The 15,513-nt window shown below is 38.6% G+C and overlaps 1 protein-coding gene across 3 annotated transcripts in view; it reads right to left on the reverse strand.

Moving 5' to 3' along the window:
• The window catches only part of LOC124154322, a 252,795-nt gene that overhangs the window by 30,668 nt on the left and 206,614 nt on the right, over nt 1–15,513 (reverse strand). For all 3 annotated transcript variants that reach the window (XM_046527987.1, XM_046527986.1, XM_046527984.1), the window contains exons 3-7: nt 13,619–13,787; nt 8,877–9,002; nt 5,719–5,788; nt 5,218–5,400; nt 4,412–4,503 (exon numbers count right to left, since the gene is read on the reverse strand). In XM_046527987.1, coding sequence (XP_046383943.1) covers nt 4,412–4,503; nt 5,218–5,400; nt 5,719–5,788; nt 8,877–9,002; nt 13,619–13,787 — 640 coding nt within the window. The remainder of the gene's footprint in view (nt 1–4,411; nt 4,504–5,217; nt 5,401–5,718; nt 5,789–8,876; nt 9,003–13,618; nt 13,788–15,513) is intronic.

Here is a 15,513-nt window from a genome sequence, read left to right on the forward strand (position 1 = left end):
ATATTTCAAAGGCTACCGCGTGAACGGCGGTACAATATACACGAAATCCTATGAGAAAAACTTCCCCTGGACCGGGGATCGAACCACGGACCATTAGTTTTCCGGGCAACTGCGTAGACCACTACGCTATCCAAATTCCATAATTGACATGGCAATTGAGTTTAGGGATCTGGATAGCGCAGAGGTCCGCGAAGTGGCCCGGAAAGCCAATGGTCCGTGGTTCGATCTCCGGTCCAGGGTAATTTTTTCTCATGGCATTGCATGTATACTCCATAAGAAGTTGAGACATGAAAAATATCGATAAATTTCCTTTCTGATATTTAAAGACTGGGGGAGAATTTAAAGGAATATTTACTGGAAAAGATTGACATTTTATTCAACCATTTTGAATTAAGTTATTCAGTCAAAAGTTTAAAGCTTTGAAGAAATCAGTCGAGTAAATTAAGTCATTGTCTCGTCAAAATCAGTCTTAGTATTGAAAAACCAGGAGGATATTGGGTCAAAGTCAGTCAAAACGTTCACGATATTTACCTGTAAGCGATTTGCCTCCTCGTCCGCAATTTTGGTCGTCGTTGGTCAAGTCTCTTGTTATGTACCACGTCCAAGTTGTTGAATTTGCTGAGCACGTAGACATCGTGTAAATGGTCATAGTTGGTCACGTTGCCAGTGGAGTCTTCAATGTCGTTGATGTAAATCAAACTGTTCATTGTTAAACAATTAGTCATATGTTTAAGAAAACCATTAATTAGTCCATGTCAAAGGATGCATTATTAACTTATAAGTTCCCAGTTATCACCACATTTATGACGGATTAGGTATGTCGTCTGCAACGATTATGATATCTTAAAAAGTTTCGCTTCATCGGTGTGTTCTGTAATTTTATTTCGTAAGCGCATTATATTTATTTATTTAAGAGGTGTTTAAAGGCAAAGTTAGCTATCAATGCTCCATACGAGGGGCTGCCGCAAAAACTCATTCAAAATCGATAAGCACAAAAACTCTGGAGCACGTTACATCTACTGTTACACTAATTTTTTTCTCCAAATAATGAATATTCTATGTTTATCAAGACTACATTAAAAGTAAACTTATTTTAATGAATAGTGACTATTATGATTTGTTAAATGAGCTATCTTCTCTAGGATGAATTTCATGGTCAGCTGAAATCTTCTTATAGCGAAATCTTCCGGAAGAGGTTGGAGTATCTTCCATGGAAGTTGGATCTTCTTTCATGATTGGAATTCCTCACCGGCGCCCTACGAGTCTTGAGTCTTTCTTTCTTCTCTTTCCTAATTAGATAGCACCGGACGATTAATATTCAAAATCTAATGGAGGCGATTTGAACCTTCTCATGCATGGATTATGGAGTCAACGCATTTTATATTAGTATGCAGGAAAAACGAAACTGAAAGTCTCCGAGGTAATATAAAAAAAATCAAAATTGATGGAGTACTCTTTAAAGCTAACAGCGGAATAGACTGCGGTGGAGTCTTATGGAATCACTCGGTAAGTATAAAGGCGAAAATAACTCGGAGGAAATTTAAATAGCTGACATGGACGAGCAATTACATCTTCTGATTTCAATATAACATTTCTTACACATATCTCGTTCCTCACCACTGGATGCTATTCACACAGGACTTAGAAGCAAAATTGGTTTCTTGAAGTACAATTTGCTGTTTTTTGATGTAAATTGTTCTAGGTACTCAACACAACTGTCAGCATAAAAGGCTGGGAATATTATTTTTACTATACGTATCGCTCAACGGGATTACTTTTTCCCCTTTGCTATAAAAAATAATACATATAATACTTGACATAATTTTTCAGCAAACTTTCAAAAATTGAATTCACTGTATGTATTTTTTATTTTTATAAATGCCAAATAAGTGCACTAACAGATTGAATAAAAAGCTGTGAGTACTAAAACAAGAGTTTGCGGGAAATTCAAAAACGTTATATGCCTAAATTCTGGCGCGGAGAGAAAATTGAGTGGCTTATATCGAAAATTTAACGAACGAGTAAGGGATGGAAGACTCAAAGGAAGACACCGAGTAGATTGTCCGAGGGGAAAGTGTTTCCCTTTTTTAAAATTCCCGTCGAGGAGAAAAGTAAGTTCGCGCGGCACGCGAGACACTCGCCACCGATTGGCGATGGGCCATGGTACGTGGGCAATCATAAAGCGAAATGCTTCCATTGTCCTCGTAGCGGTAAAAAAATCTTCGGGTGATAATTTTTCGCCTTTTTGAATTGGAGGCAATCCGTGCAGAACATTGATTTGATACAGTAACCCTCATAAGATATTCCTAAAGATTTAGTTAATGGCACTAAAATGAATTTCAAATGATAGGGATTAAAAATATCGCGCCATACGGCATTATCGTTTCATTTATTTTAATATTTTTACCTTAATTCATTGATAGAAGTTATTCACGTGCATGTAGGTTATGCATTATGGCAAGATTACACCAATAAAAAATTATCAATAAATTTAATTAATTAATACTAAGATTTACATCAATTACAACTGTTTATTTTTCTGGGTCTTGCCTGTATAACACAATTATATTGGCACATAAAGGTATAAATACTTCTAGGTAAACTGAAAAAGTAGCAACCTTTACAAAACATTTGGCTAATTTGCTAATTAAAATGCATAATTTCAACGCAATAATTGAACCATGAATTTTCCTTTCAAGTTCCAGATAGGTAGATAATCCACTTTCAAAATGATTCATGCCAGAAAAGCATTTATCAAGGTAGCTTTGAACGAAAATAACTAAATTTTGTTATTATGTCAATCACATTTGTAAAAACAGCTTTTATAAAATTCTTTTCAGAGTATTACTCCATCGACCATCAAAGTCATCCATTTATTTTGGTAGAAGATGTAAATAGCTCCAAACACACATAAAACTGTAATTCTCTTTGCAATATAAACTTCATTTTCATGTAAATGGCGGATTGGATTTTATTAGCGTAAATTAGATCGCAATGTGACCAGTATATAATAAATAAAATCCAAATTAAATAAATTAACTGACAAGTTTTTTTTACATGTCACAGCTCACATTAGAATATCTCCTGATCTTATCCTAATACATAACCTACCATATCTACGGCTGAGTTATGTGTTTCAAAATGGAATTTCTAATAGAATTGAGCCAGATTGAAACAATCAGCAAAATAATTCACCGCAAGGGTGATCAACCACTTTGGATAACTCTCCCAGACGGCTCGGAAGAATCGATTCCATTTTAAATCGAGAAACCTCAGCGAGTGTCAAACGTTTTTTCCGCACGAGACCGCAGTGGGTGACCCACATATTCCCACTTCGGAGATCACATACAAACCGTTACTTTTGGCTCGGGACTCCATTTCGGACATCTGTCTGAGAATCCAGGAAGGACTGACCCCATTGCGTTTGGAAGAAGTTTTTTTTTCATTGATCGTTGCTTCACTAGATAGAAAAAAGGCTCTCCTTGGTACGTCGGGAATTAACAGAGAACGAAAGTCTTCCTCCGTGAGAGACCATTGAACGCTGTTTCCCTCGAGTCTATGTCTACATCCCTGGTCAAATAACTATGTGAAAAAATCACTCGAGACTGGAACCAAGATCTCCCAGTTTCCGTTCAGGTATGTTACCAGTGATAGCGTTAAGCTATTATTATTTAAATCAAATTTCCGTAAGGGGTGCACCTGACGAACAAACAGAATTTCACAGATATTGTGCACGTGACTTAGTAAACATGTATCTATCTAAAGGGCCATCAAAAATCATTTTTCCGGATTTCAGATGGCCCCTCCATAAATTACGGGAAACAAAACTAAAAATATAATCCAAAAGAATTTTTGCTATTTTAAAATTACCTATCGCTCCGCATTTACAGTAAAAATCAGGTATGTGACCAAAAAGATGATCAGCATCTACACCTCATTTTGTTTTCGTGGAGCTCCTTAAATCATAGCCCGCTCCCTGAGATTGAATAGAGAATTATAAGCAACGTAAAATCATTACATATCAGTTTCCTTTACATATTTTTTTTATTTATTAATTACTTATTATACTATAATTTATTACTCCGACAGGGGGCGTACGCTTCTTGTGTCACAATGAAGATTTGCGATGCAAACGGCTTACGCTGTCCATCCTCAAGGCTATTCGCTTCATGCCATGATACTCAGTGGCATGATAGGTAACATGCCTGACCGGCGATGTGGAAATTCTGGTTCGGAGTTTCAATCAAACCAAATGATTTTTTCACGACGAATTTCTTCCTTTGTTGTTCACATCTGTGTACCACTACGAGCGAATACGTACCAAGTCACTTGTTTATGGAGTTCCTTACAAACTCAGGTCAACTTGTACAATTAATATTGTTCCCATACTGAATGTCGATGTCGCTCTCACCTGTATAGCTGTTGCTGCTGGGACTGTGGCTGCTGCTGCACCAGGGTGTAGGTGACGCCCTTGTCTCCGCGACTCGAGCTGATTGATGAGGCCTGCAAAGACAGGGGGCGAAGGGATACGGAGGATAATAGAAGAGAATAGATAGGCCACTCGAAATTCCGTAGCAAGAAAAAAATTGGGGAGATTCTTTTCTGGGTGGATTCATTCAACAGGGAACAGTTGCTTTGGGAAAGGTTTCATTCGGTCTCTTGATTCACCCCTTGACGTCAGTATTCAAAAATATTTGTCCTTTGAGGCTATAGCAAGGAGATAATTACATGGGCCCTGCAATCTTCAAAAAACGAAGTCGCTTCCAAGAACGTTCTGCATCTACACATAAATTTAGGGCAAAAAAAAATATGTTGCAACAAAAATAACTGAGATAAATTGGTAGAAAAGCTTACCAAATGATACTAATAGGATCAGAACTACTACCCACGGAGCTCTGGAGAAAAACTTAATAGCCCGTGTAGTGAAACTAAATTGGAATGACACTATCCACCAATTACGTACATTTATATGCAGCTGTTGCGCATCTGATCTTACAGTCAATTGCGCAGAATTCACAGTCATGCTTAGTACAATTTCGAACTACAAATGTGTGCATCAAAAAACGAAATAAAACTATTCTTTCGATTTGAAAAAATCCCTACGATTAATTATAATCAGATCTTAACTTATGACATCCCATGGATGTAACGCGAGGAGCGGAGCCAGAATGGATCCCCAATGATAATGAATTGTGGTGTTCGTCGATGAAGACTCACCGGGATGGTGTTGGTGACGGCACCAGTGTGTCGGATGGTGTCCCTGTCGCGGGACACAGGCCCGAGTCCCGAGGGCTGCCCTCGGTAAACTCGCTGCTGTCGCTCTCCGCCTTCGGGTCCTTCATCCTCTCGGGCAGCCGATTCTGGCGTCACCCGGCTGTCCTCAGAATACAGCGGATACTGCTGCAAAAACAATCAAATCCACCTTCAGGTCGCGGGCACATGATTAAATATTTCGTTAAGCACCTAATGAAATTAGATACGGAAATCCTACTTTTGTAAAGTCATTATAAATAAAGGATTCAGGAGTTTCATTGTGCAGTTTAGCTTCAATAAACATGTTAAAGAATAAAATTTTGACTCGTACACTTATAAAATTCACGATCTTTGTGGTCACTTTTTATATTCTACGATATTTGTGTTGACAGAAATCGTGGAATGAAAAAGAGGAGGAGTGTACAACGTTATATCACATAAAGCCAGAGTCTAAGAAACAATTACCTTCTTGACAAAATCTTCTTGTCTCCTTTGTTGCACTTGCTCTCTGGATGGTATCGCAACAGTGACGGGTCTGTAAAGAAAGAGGTAGAAATGAATATAAAACCGATGAATTAAAGTTTATCTATCAACTTCGTCATGCATAAACGAGGAGGCAGCCAGAAATATGAAAGAGTGCTTTTTTGGCTATATTTAAGTCTATATTCTTTGCTGTTGTACCAATGTTAGTTTTGGACTCAGTTTAAAGAATTATTGGTCATTTAGAAAAGGACAAAAAAAGTAGAAACTCCCTACCACTTCCTACGGCCTCGTATAAAAAGCATAGTAGATGGTAATTCCAACCATCAAGTTTCGTGAGAAGATAAACGTTTTTCAGTGGATGAATTAGCAAAGTTGCCAACAAGTTAAATAGAGCTCACGCTTATTTAGTGACATCTTCAATGTATATGAATAGTAACTTGCTCGGAGATTTTCAAGTTACTGACCACTTTGCTTACGCAATTTCGAGAGATTATCATTAACCTTAACCTATATGATGTGGGAACAACTTCTAGCTTTAACTTTAAAGTCAAACCAATCAACAGCGGCTTCCACTCAATTTCAACTTGAACCAACATGGAATATTTGTCCAATGAAAGAAAAAAAGGTCAATTATCAATATAAATGTCTCCCTTGTGGTGTTTTATTCAAAATTCTACTCTAAAATGTAGAGTAGTCCATTAATATCAGCTTTCTAAAGTGATGGAAAAATTATACAATTTTTTGGCATTTTGACAAAGATAATTACCATCATTCACCTGAATACGAATGGTTTGAGGGTAAAATTGCTCTTAATAATGCCGAATTTACGGACAAATTTGGTTCTGTGAACAAAGATGCGGTCAAAATCACACGCAAGGACCAAAAGAGTCAAAGTATTCATCAGACATTAACGATATCGGAGTTTATAACGAGCTTCAGACAATATTGATAACTCTATAAGCCATTTTATTCGCGAATGATTGAAGGGGACTTTTTACCTTTGAATATAATATTCACACAGCTAGTTGAGAGCGTAAGCTGCACGAAGCGCGTCATCGCTTGAAAATATGCTTCTCTGTGTGGGTATCCTTCAGCATCTTTTTGCTTACCCTTCCATTTATACTCTACGCTCTGCAATCGATATCCGACTGATAGGCTCGGTTTGAAGAATTATAGCCGAGAAAAGAGACGAAAAGAAGAAGGCAAAACGCACGCCATTGCCTGTTACCAAGGAGACTTCCAACCCCACTTGCACAGGACTTGTCTTCAACGTCAAATCCGCGAAAAGGAAGAAAAGGAACAACAGCGATAATGCCGTCTCTTTTATCGCAGGCTGAATCATTGCCAGGGTTCCTCCTCCCACGCGATCTATTTTGTTCCAACGGCCATTCTTGGCCATCGCTTTATTTTCTGACTTCAACCCACGCTCTGCCGCGGCCGATGTAAGAACGGAATAAGGGAAGGGAAAGAGCGAAGCATTTATCAAGCCGGTAACGACGTGGGATGCCCGCCGCAGAGCACGAAAGACAATACCCGTCTTCCAACTCGCGATACGAACACTGTTAAACGCTCTCCGGCACCAAAGTGAAGTCTCACTTTCCTCCGCTATATAGCCAGAACATCCTTACCACAAGCACCACTTTATTGCCCACTCTCTCCGGGGTAGGAGAGAATCCGAAGGAATTTTATGGGAAAATACATAAATGTTTTGAAAGATCTGGGTGAAATTACGGCGAATGGAAACGATACTTATTTTAAACAAGTTTATAGTATGAGACGGAATAAACGATTTAACGAACTTTAAAAATCGCGAATGGGCGGAATAAATTACTTTACTGAAGCAAGTAATGCAAAAAATCTCAAAGGATAATAGTTGAAAAATAGTATTCTATATGAAACCTTGGACCCCCTCCAGATGAAACTATGATTTCGCATTTTCTCGACTGAAAGTAAATTTGAGAGGGCATTAATGAGTCGATTATAACATGAATATAAACTTAGAGATTATTATATCATTCATTATTGTCAAAACTTACCTAAGAATATTTTTCAGTGCATTTAAAAGTTATAAACTGGAATATAATGGAATATTGGGCTCATATCGGTGGATTGGATGTTGAAATAGAAGAACAAAGTTTTCTTTATTTAAATAACTTTCGTTTAATGAGGAGAAGTATTATATTAGCATTAGAAATAACAATCATTTACGCTAAAAAACAGGGCTTGCTCAGTGTAATGGAATCCCAACTGGCCATTTAACTTGGTGATTGCCTGTAGCGATTTAACAATCGGCGCCCACCTCTTGGTTAGTCGCATGAGTCGGCCTTGAATGCATACGAGTCATAAAACCATTGGCGGTCAAAGACAAGCATCGACTTTATGACCGAGGCAGAATCGTAGAGCCTACTATTACATAGCAACGAGGGCGATATCATCTCTCTGGTTCTTCCCTTGAAATCGGGTATTTGGAATCTCTGGGACACTACTACAAGTGAGAGTTCACCCCAGTAAGTGATCAGTGCATAAGTAACTTGAAAAAAAACTTCAGCAATGGAAAAAGGGATGAAAAGGTCCCTAACATCACCGAGGGCGTTGAAGTAATTATGTTGAGCTGCTGATTTTCTTAAGTTAAAATGTGCGAAAATAGGAAGATACGAATGCCACTTCAGATGAAAAAAATATAAAAAACCGAAAAAAGTTTGTCGATTGACTTGGAGATCATCTTCAGGATGGAGAACGGATATCAACACGCCAAGGATTTTGCTATGAGAGAAATTTATTTTTTCCAGCTTCAATGTAGGGCCATAGAAACCAAGTGGTATAAGTGCAATTTTTATAATTTTGGAGATAAGTGCAGATAATGGTTGCAGGGGCACAGAATATTGTTGCGGCAAAGAGATGTGGAAGTGGACCACCGGATCTATTTATATATACTTATCAATGATTCACTGGAATCATTTTGCCACAACAACACTGTATATCCCACAAACTATTACCTGCACTTATCACCAAAATTATAAAAAATGCACTTGTACCGATTGGCCTCTAGGGCCCATAATTGTCTTCGGATTTTCCTTCGCTCGGCCATTTTCATCGAAGGCATTGCTATTATCCAGTCCCCTTGGGGATGAAGGACTCACCTTGTGGAAGACCGGGCGTCTCCCCTGGTCCTCGAGTCCGTGACCCTGATGGTGGAGAGTGACGAGTGGTCTGAGGAGGCACCGCAGCCCACGTTGCGCGGCCAGTCGCAAGTCTGCAGCTCATGGCTGAGGAGAGAGAGAAGAAATATCGTGATAACAAGGACAAGTATCGACAAAAAAATGCATAGTAATGAGTGGAGAGTGTTTGCAGTAGTGGCGTAACTATGAGGGGATGAGGAAAATGATCCCCCAAAGCCTCAGATAAATAAAAAATATTTAAAACTATTGTCTACTTTTGACATTTAATAACTGCATCTACTGAAAGTGAAATTTTTAGTGTAAAAATTATGCAAAATGTATTGTCAGGCATGTCGTTTTTCAAAAATTTTCTCGGACACCCTGTTGCCTGCGGGTGGGTAGGGAGTTTCGCCACCCCAGGCCATCCCATTCCCCCCGAAAGCATATTCCTAGTTACCCCACTGGTTTGCGGTACATAAAAAAATCAGCGTTTAAAGGAATAAAAACGAACAACTTCTCCGAACAACTATTCTTACAAAAAAAATAAAACATAGTGATAGTTCGAGTAGTACGAAGAATGTAGGGAGAAAAGAGAAGTCTCCCGATACTTGATAAGATTGGAACTATTTAATTGTGCACAGATTACATGGATACGAATACGGGCACAGAACAGACAGAGAATTTCGCAGAGAGATGTAACAAACAAATCTCATAATTTTAAACTAGAGGTGATGAAAATATCAGTGTTGCGTGACCATTTTGTTTCATTTAATTTTTGAAACATTACGCCCTATATAGTAATAGAAAAGTATAAGTAGTAATAAATCCTATAGATAACTTATTAAAGCAGCATTATTGTCGCTTTAGATCATTTTTTTAGAACAGAAACAACAGAGGTACATAGAGACTTGTAACGATGGTAGATATTCTTGAATACGCCTCATATTTCAGCAAAAATTCAGAGTGAACACTAAGAGTGTAAAAATGGAATAAATGATCTTGAAGCAAAAGATGAACATGTGGCCATCTAACCGATGCTTGTAATGTATTCACGAAAAGCTCATGAAATTCATGACACTTCATGATTTTTATAACCTTATTTTTAATTAGTCAATCGGATTCTGTTAAAATTACTAGAAAGAACTTGAGATACAGGAATTATGAATCAGAAATATAATGACGGGTGCGAACAACTTAAATGAAGGGCTATAATTCCTATCTCTTTGTTATAGTTTCTCACACAGTTAAAAAAAAATAGGTTAAAATTTACTTTTTTAATGGTAGATATTATTTCGCTTCGTCTCCTCTTAACTCACCCAATAAGAATTATTATACAAAGCAAAGATAGAATGATATTATGGACTTCATAAAAAGGTAAACTACATTCAAGAGAGCTCATACAAAAATAAAGAGCGAGAGATCAGGAACCTTGAGCAAATAGAACTAATTACGGGGCAGTAGAGGGAACTCTTTTTGGAAGAGAACCTGTGTCTAAATTGGTTGATCGCAACAATGACCGCAAGAAGTGAGGCCTTATTAATGGGTTTTCCTTGCATCGGCCATATGCGTGGGGCTGAAACATGAGACGCCTCAAGGTGACAAATTCATAGAGTCAGAACTCGAGGCTTTCACAAAACTTTGACGTGGGAGATGGGCTTTTTTTTGTAGGGCTTACTAAAACGATTAAAGAACTCGAGGTGAAAAAAACGGCGGAATCTCAAGGAGGGTCATGCTGAAAATTTGGTGGCACCATCGTAGTTACGAAATGCGATATCTTGCCCTTGGACCAAGACAAAGCGAGGCTCACGCTCCTCTTCGGTGTTCCGTGTTTATTTGTATTTTCGATAGGCCCATAAGTTCGACATTTCGGTATGTCTCATCGTATTTTGAGAGAAGAAAGAAGTTAATTATTTTAACGATGTTATTCGATTTTTATAAAATATTTTCCCTCCAATACTACAATGAAGTGTGAGTCTCGGTTTCCGGGCGTTCCTCCGCGTTGAGTTGTCCATAGTTGAAGACAGTTTCTCCAGCCATTCTGGTGGTGTCTTCAGGCTAGAAGTGACCCGAAAGCCGAGACTCACAAGGAGAAACGCCGCGGAAACCTTAGATCTAACTACAATAAAGTCTTCTTAAGCGAAATATTGATACTTAATGTCCGAAAAATCAAAGTAATCAGCGAAGTTTAAGTGGTCAGAGGTTTAACTGAAAAAAATAGGAACAAAACAAAAAAGTCAGACAAGATAATGGCTGCTAACTAAGTGAAAAATTATATATTTGAGGCAACTACGCATAGCAACATGGCAGAACGAAATTTTAAGTCCGATGCGTATATTCTTCAAGTACGGTTAATTAGTTACATTGTGTATCTCAAGAATTCCCAAGTAATAAAACTAAATCTCTAAAGGGACTCCGTCATGGAATGATGAACGCAGTAACACATTAGGCATCAGTTAACTACATCCCCATTACGTAAATTTGGTGCTCAATATATCCTTTGTCTTTGAGAGTGTTGTGACTCAATGTACTTTGGCTCACAATTCATATTAAAAAGATTTTTTTTCCCGAGATCAGCCATGATTCCAGAGAGACGAGCTTTAATACTCATGTGAATTATCAGTTTCAAATATCCTATTGAATCTATAATAAACATAAAAATCTTAAAGGACACGGAAATTTATTAGATGTGTAAAATTCAGGAAATTTTTCCTGCTATACCGCTGTACACCCTGAAATCATACCTACTACTAACAATGCTTATTCGCGGAAATCCCTATGGAGTCATTCCACCTGCTCTTAATGTGCTTTCAAACCCTGAAACTATACCGTACATCTTTTTATTTTGAAAAGTACATTTTTGTTAATCACACCGATGATTCTGATATTTATGAGAAATACTTTTTACAATCTTTCTCAGGAATTTTACACTATTTTTTCACTTAAATTATAACTTAGAATGATTGAAAACCAGTAAGAAGTTAAATCCTACCTGGAAAACTGAAGCCATGGATTTGAAAGCCCTAAATAAAGCGTTGATAATAACTAAATGTATTTCAGTTCAGTGGCGCAGCGAGGGGGTGGGGTTTTGGGGGATAAACCCATTTAATCCATTTTACTTATTTGGATCAGTATAACTTATATAATAGTGTTAGGATTTATCAAATATCCCTCAGAAAGCCTTAAAACTCGCCATTTTGAGCCATTATTCTTAAAATTATCCTGGAGGAGGGCCCGCAACTTCTGCTTACCCTGGTGGGTATGCAATACCCCCACACTCCTGAGTATTAGTTACCCTAAAACCCCCCCTAGCCTTAATTCCTAGCTGCGCCCCTGGCTGAGTTGGTAGCATATGTTTCAAGCACTGCGTTTGCTTGCCCTTTCATGCTGAAGAAATATTGCGCGTCACGGTATCACAAATAAATAATGCCATGAGATTTCTCAAGCTTAAAGAGAGCACTTTAGCAAGCGGTAGATTCTCAGCCATTGGACGAGTCGACTCCGCGTGCTTCGCAATCGGCTCTTGAAACGATTTTCGCTCAGAATTGCGCTCGCTGCCCTTCATCTTTTGGATCATATTTTAGTCCCACCCTGAGCAAGTGGAGACCGGTTTTTTCGAACGATACTTCACGCGGCCTGTTTACAGCAGGGACTTCGAAGAAAAGGAGAAAAATAGAGAGAAAAAATCCATGGATTCCTCGCGAAAATCGTGCGCACATCCAGTCGAACGAGGTCAAAAATGATCGACTCGTGTAGGAGTGGACTCTAAATGAGTGGATTCCTTTTCTTTTGAAAGAGCAACCGAACGGCGAGAATGTGTAAAGCAAGAAAGAAGTAGAAGCTGAAAGTGCTCGTTCATGCTCGGCTGTGATTGAAAATGGTTAACGTGGACTAATTACACCTTTCAAATGCAAGCGGTGAGGTTCAAAGCTCGCGTCACAATTATAAGGTATATAACCTTCATACATGATGAGACAATTTAAAAAATCCGTAATCCCGAGCTAATAGCATTCTTCTTTAAGAAAACGTAAAAGAGCGAGTTAACTTAAAACCATTGTGATATAAAGTTAATCCCGCAGCTTTTGGGGCAGCGACATTTTTCAAGTGTTTTTATAGTAAATGATGATTTAAGAACGGCCAAAAGTAAATGAAACATAATTTTAATAGTATTTACTGCGATTATTGTTGTTAAAATGATTAACCTACCTTGCTGATTTTAGTACTGTAGATATTAATCCAGTGCTGGCCATTTTCCAATACTTTTGTATTAATTTTATCAATCAGCATTTGATGCGGGTAAGAGGTGTTTGGTATCATTGAAAGAATGTGCGAAAAATCCACAGAGAAAAAATCATTCGCCTTGATCGGGATTCAAACCCCGATCCCTGTTAAGGCGAATGATTTTTTTCTGTGGATTTTTTGCACAATTTGTGCATTGCGGGTGACTTCCGTAAAGTTATCACCGTAGCTAGTCCCGGTATACTTAAATTTAAAGAATGAATTTTGCTTTTTTTCTTTTTTTACTTTGTTTCTTTAGAGGTTAAGTTCAGAGGTTTACCGCATTGTTACAAAAATGGCAAACTATGATTTTTTAAAAAGACCGATGGCGTAATATTACGCCCATAACAAACCTTGAAGGATTTAAATAACACCATATCGACTCCTAACAAAAATCAGATCGTCTATGAATGTGAATTGATTTCTCCAATTAGCCATAATTCGCTTACCTGTACATGAGACCTCCCGTGCAAGACTCGAGAAGGGCTCCACCAAAGACGCAGACATAGTACTGCGTGCAGTCTGTGGGATGTGGGTAGTACCCAAACTCCTCTGGGCAGTCGAACTCGACTCCGCCGGAACCTCCTCTGACACGCCTCCTCTGGCAAACTGATTCATCTGCAATGAGAGAAAGGAAAGCGTTATGTAAGAATCGAAGAGAGAATGCGTCCGTTAGAATTCGACGGAGGTAAGAAAAATCAAAATTGAAACCTCGGTTAAAGAATCCTTTTTGCGTTAATAATGTAAATGAATTGCTATCCTGGAGTGTTGCTAACCTTTGAGTTGTTTGAGAGAGTGTATTCTATGAAAAATTGGGCCGAAATCCAGACCCGATTAGAGGATAAATGCTGAAAATGTAAAAAAATCATACTGCAAAGTTTTTCACTATTGAATTTTACAATGTCTAGTCTCGATTGGTGTTGATTGTAACTGAAGAAATATGGAATAAAGAGTTAGGAAAAAGCCATATACACTTAAGCACCTCAGATTTGTAACGCAAAAAATCTGATCATTAAATATCCTGAGAAAATTCAACAGCAATTATTATATTGCATTAGCATAGGATGGAATCCTTTTTCCCATTTTTTTAAACAAAACAAGCTTTTTCTTGAAATTTATGGTCCTCTATGACCTCGCTCTACTTTCAATTTGGGTTCAGGACGCCTGCCTCATCTGAAGTCATCACCCAACTTCAGTTGAGAAACTGCTCTTCTCGGCCTCCACGCTTATTTCACTATGTTTCGCCATCACTTCCGACTCTTCCCCAAATGCCACTGGGCGGGGTTTTCGGGGGAATTCCTGGCGAGGACGCAAAGAATGGAGCAAGGACACCTGCACACTTATCTTGCCCGCGGTCCCGAAATGGATCGATCAACTCACCCCGCAGACATGTCCAATGAGGAAGCTAGCGAGGGATGCGAATCCAGATAGCCGTCATAAATGCTCCCACTTCTAAATGTCAATGAGACATTCAGTTGACATCCAATAAATAAAAGTCCTCCCGTTAAAAAGCAGATAGGAATGCAAATTTACACGGCCGTTTAAATCACCGGCCTTGTTTTGAGTTGCACCATTGTTTTGAGTGGCTCAAATGAAATTACCGAGCCGCAAAATATTTGTGGTTCTAACGGTTGATATCCAAATCTGTTGTAAACAATATTCATTAGGTAGCTAAAGCAGCTCATTGGCGAGGTATACTGGTTCAGCCGCGGTATTTGAACACATTTGACAGGACTTGGACGCAGCTGTAAAAGTATCGTGGATATTTCTGAATCGCTTAGAAAACCTAACCAGTTTAGGTGTTTCTTTTTCATAATCAGCACTCTTTTTAATAACTTTTAACGTAAAATTAGCGTTAATACTGCCTAAAATATCTGTGGCTCTTCTGCAAACTCCATTTATGTTATTCCACACCATACCTTTTCGCTTACAAAGCAGGTTTCAATCAGAAACCATTTAATCATGAAATTCACTGCATGTAATTTTTTCTCAACGTGTTACTCCAGTGGGCGCAAAACGTTATACATCTGCAATCGATAATATTTTTTGGCGAAGAAGGTGCATTTTATCATTCATTTCGGATGTCTGCCGGAGACGCCGTCTTCCCTGGAGTGTCATACAAGCAGGCAGCGGTAGTTGGACGGAGCAAGGGGACGGAGCTTCGAACTACTTTCACCGCCGAGGGAGAAAAACCAAAGGAATCACGTTTTTCGGCGCATTCTGGGTTTCTGCCAAACCCCGATTCCTTCGTCCGTTCTCATTTTCTCTAATTGTGGGAGGGGCCACCGCTGATGACCGCGAAAGGTATTGCTTTTTGGGGAGTCAAGACAGGACTTGAAAGGCA

The sequence above is a fragment of the Ischnura elegans genome, chromosome 2 (assembly GCF_921293095.1).
Source record: "Ischnura elegans chromosome 2, ioIscEleg1.1, whole genome shotgun sequence".
NCBI classification, from domain to species: Eukaryota; Metazoa; Arthropoda; class Insecta; order Odonata; family Coenagrionidae; genus Ischnura; species Ischnura elegans.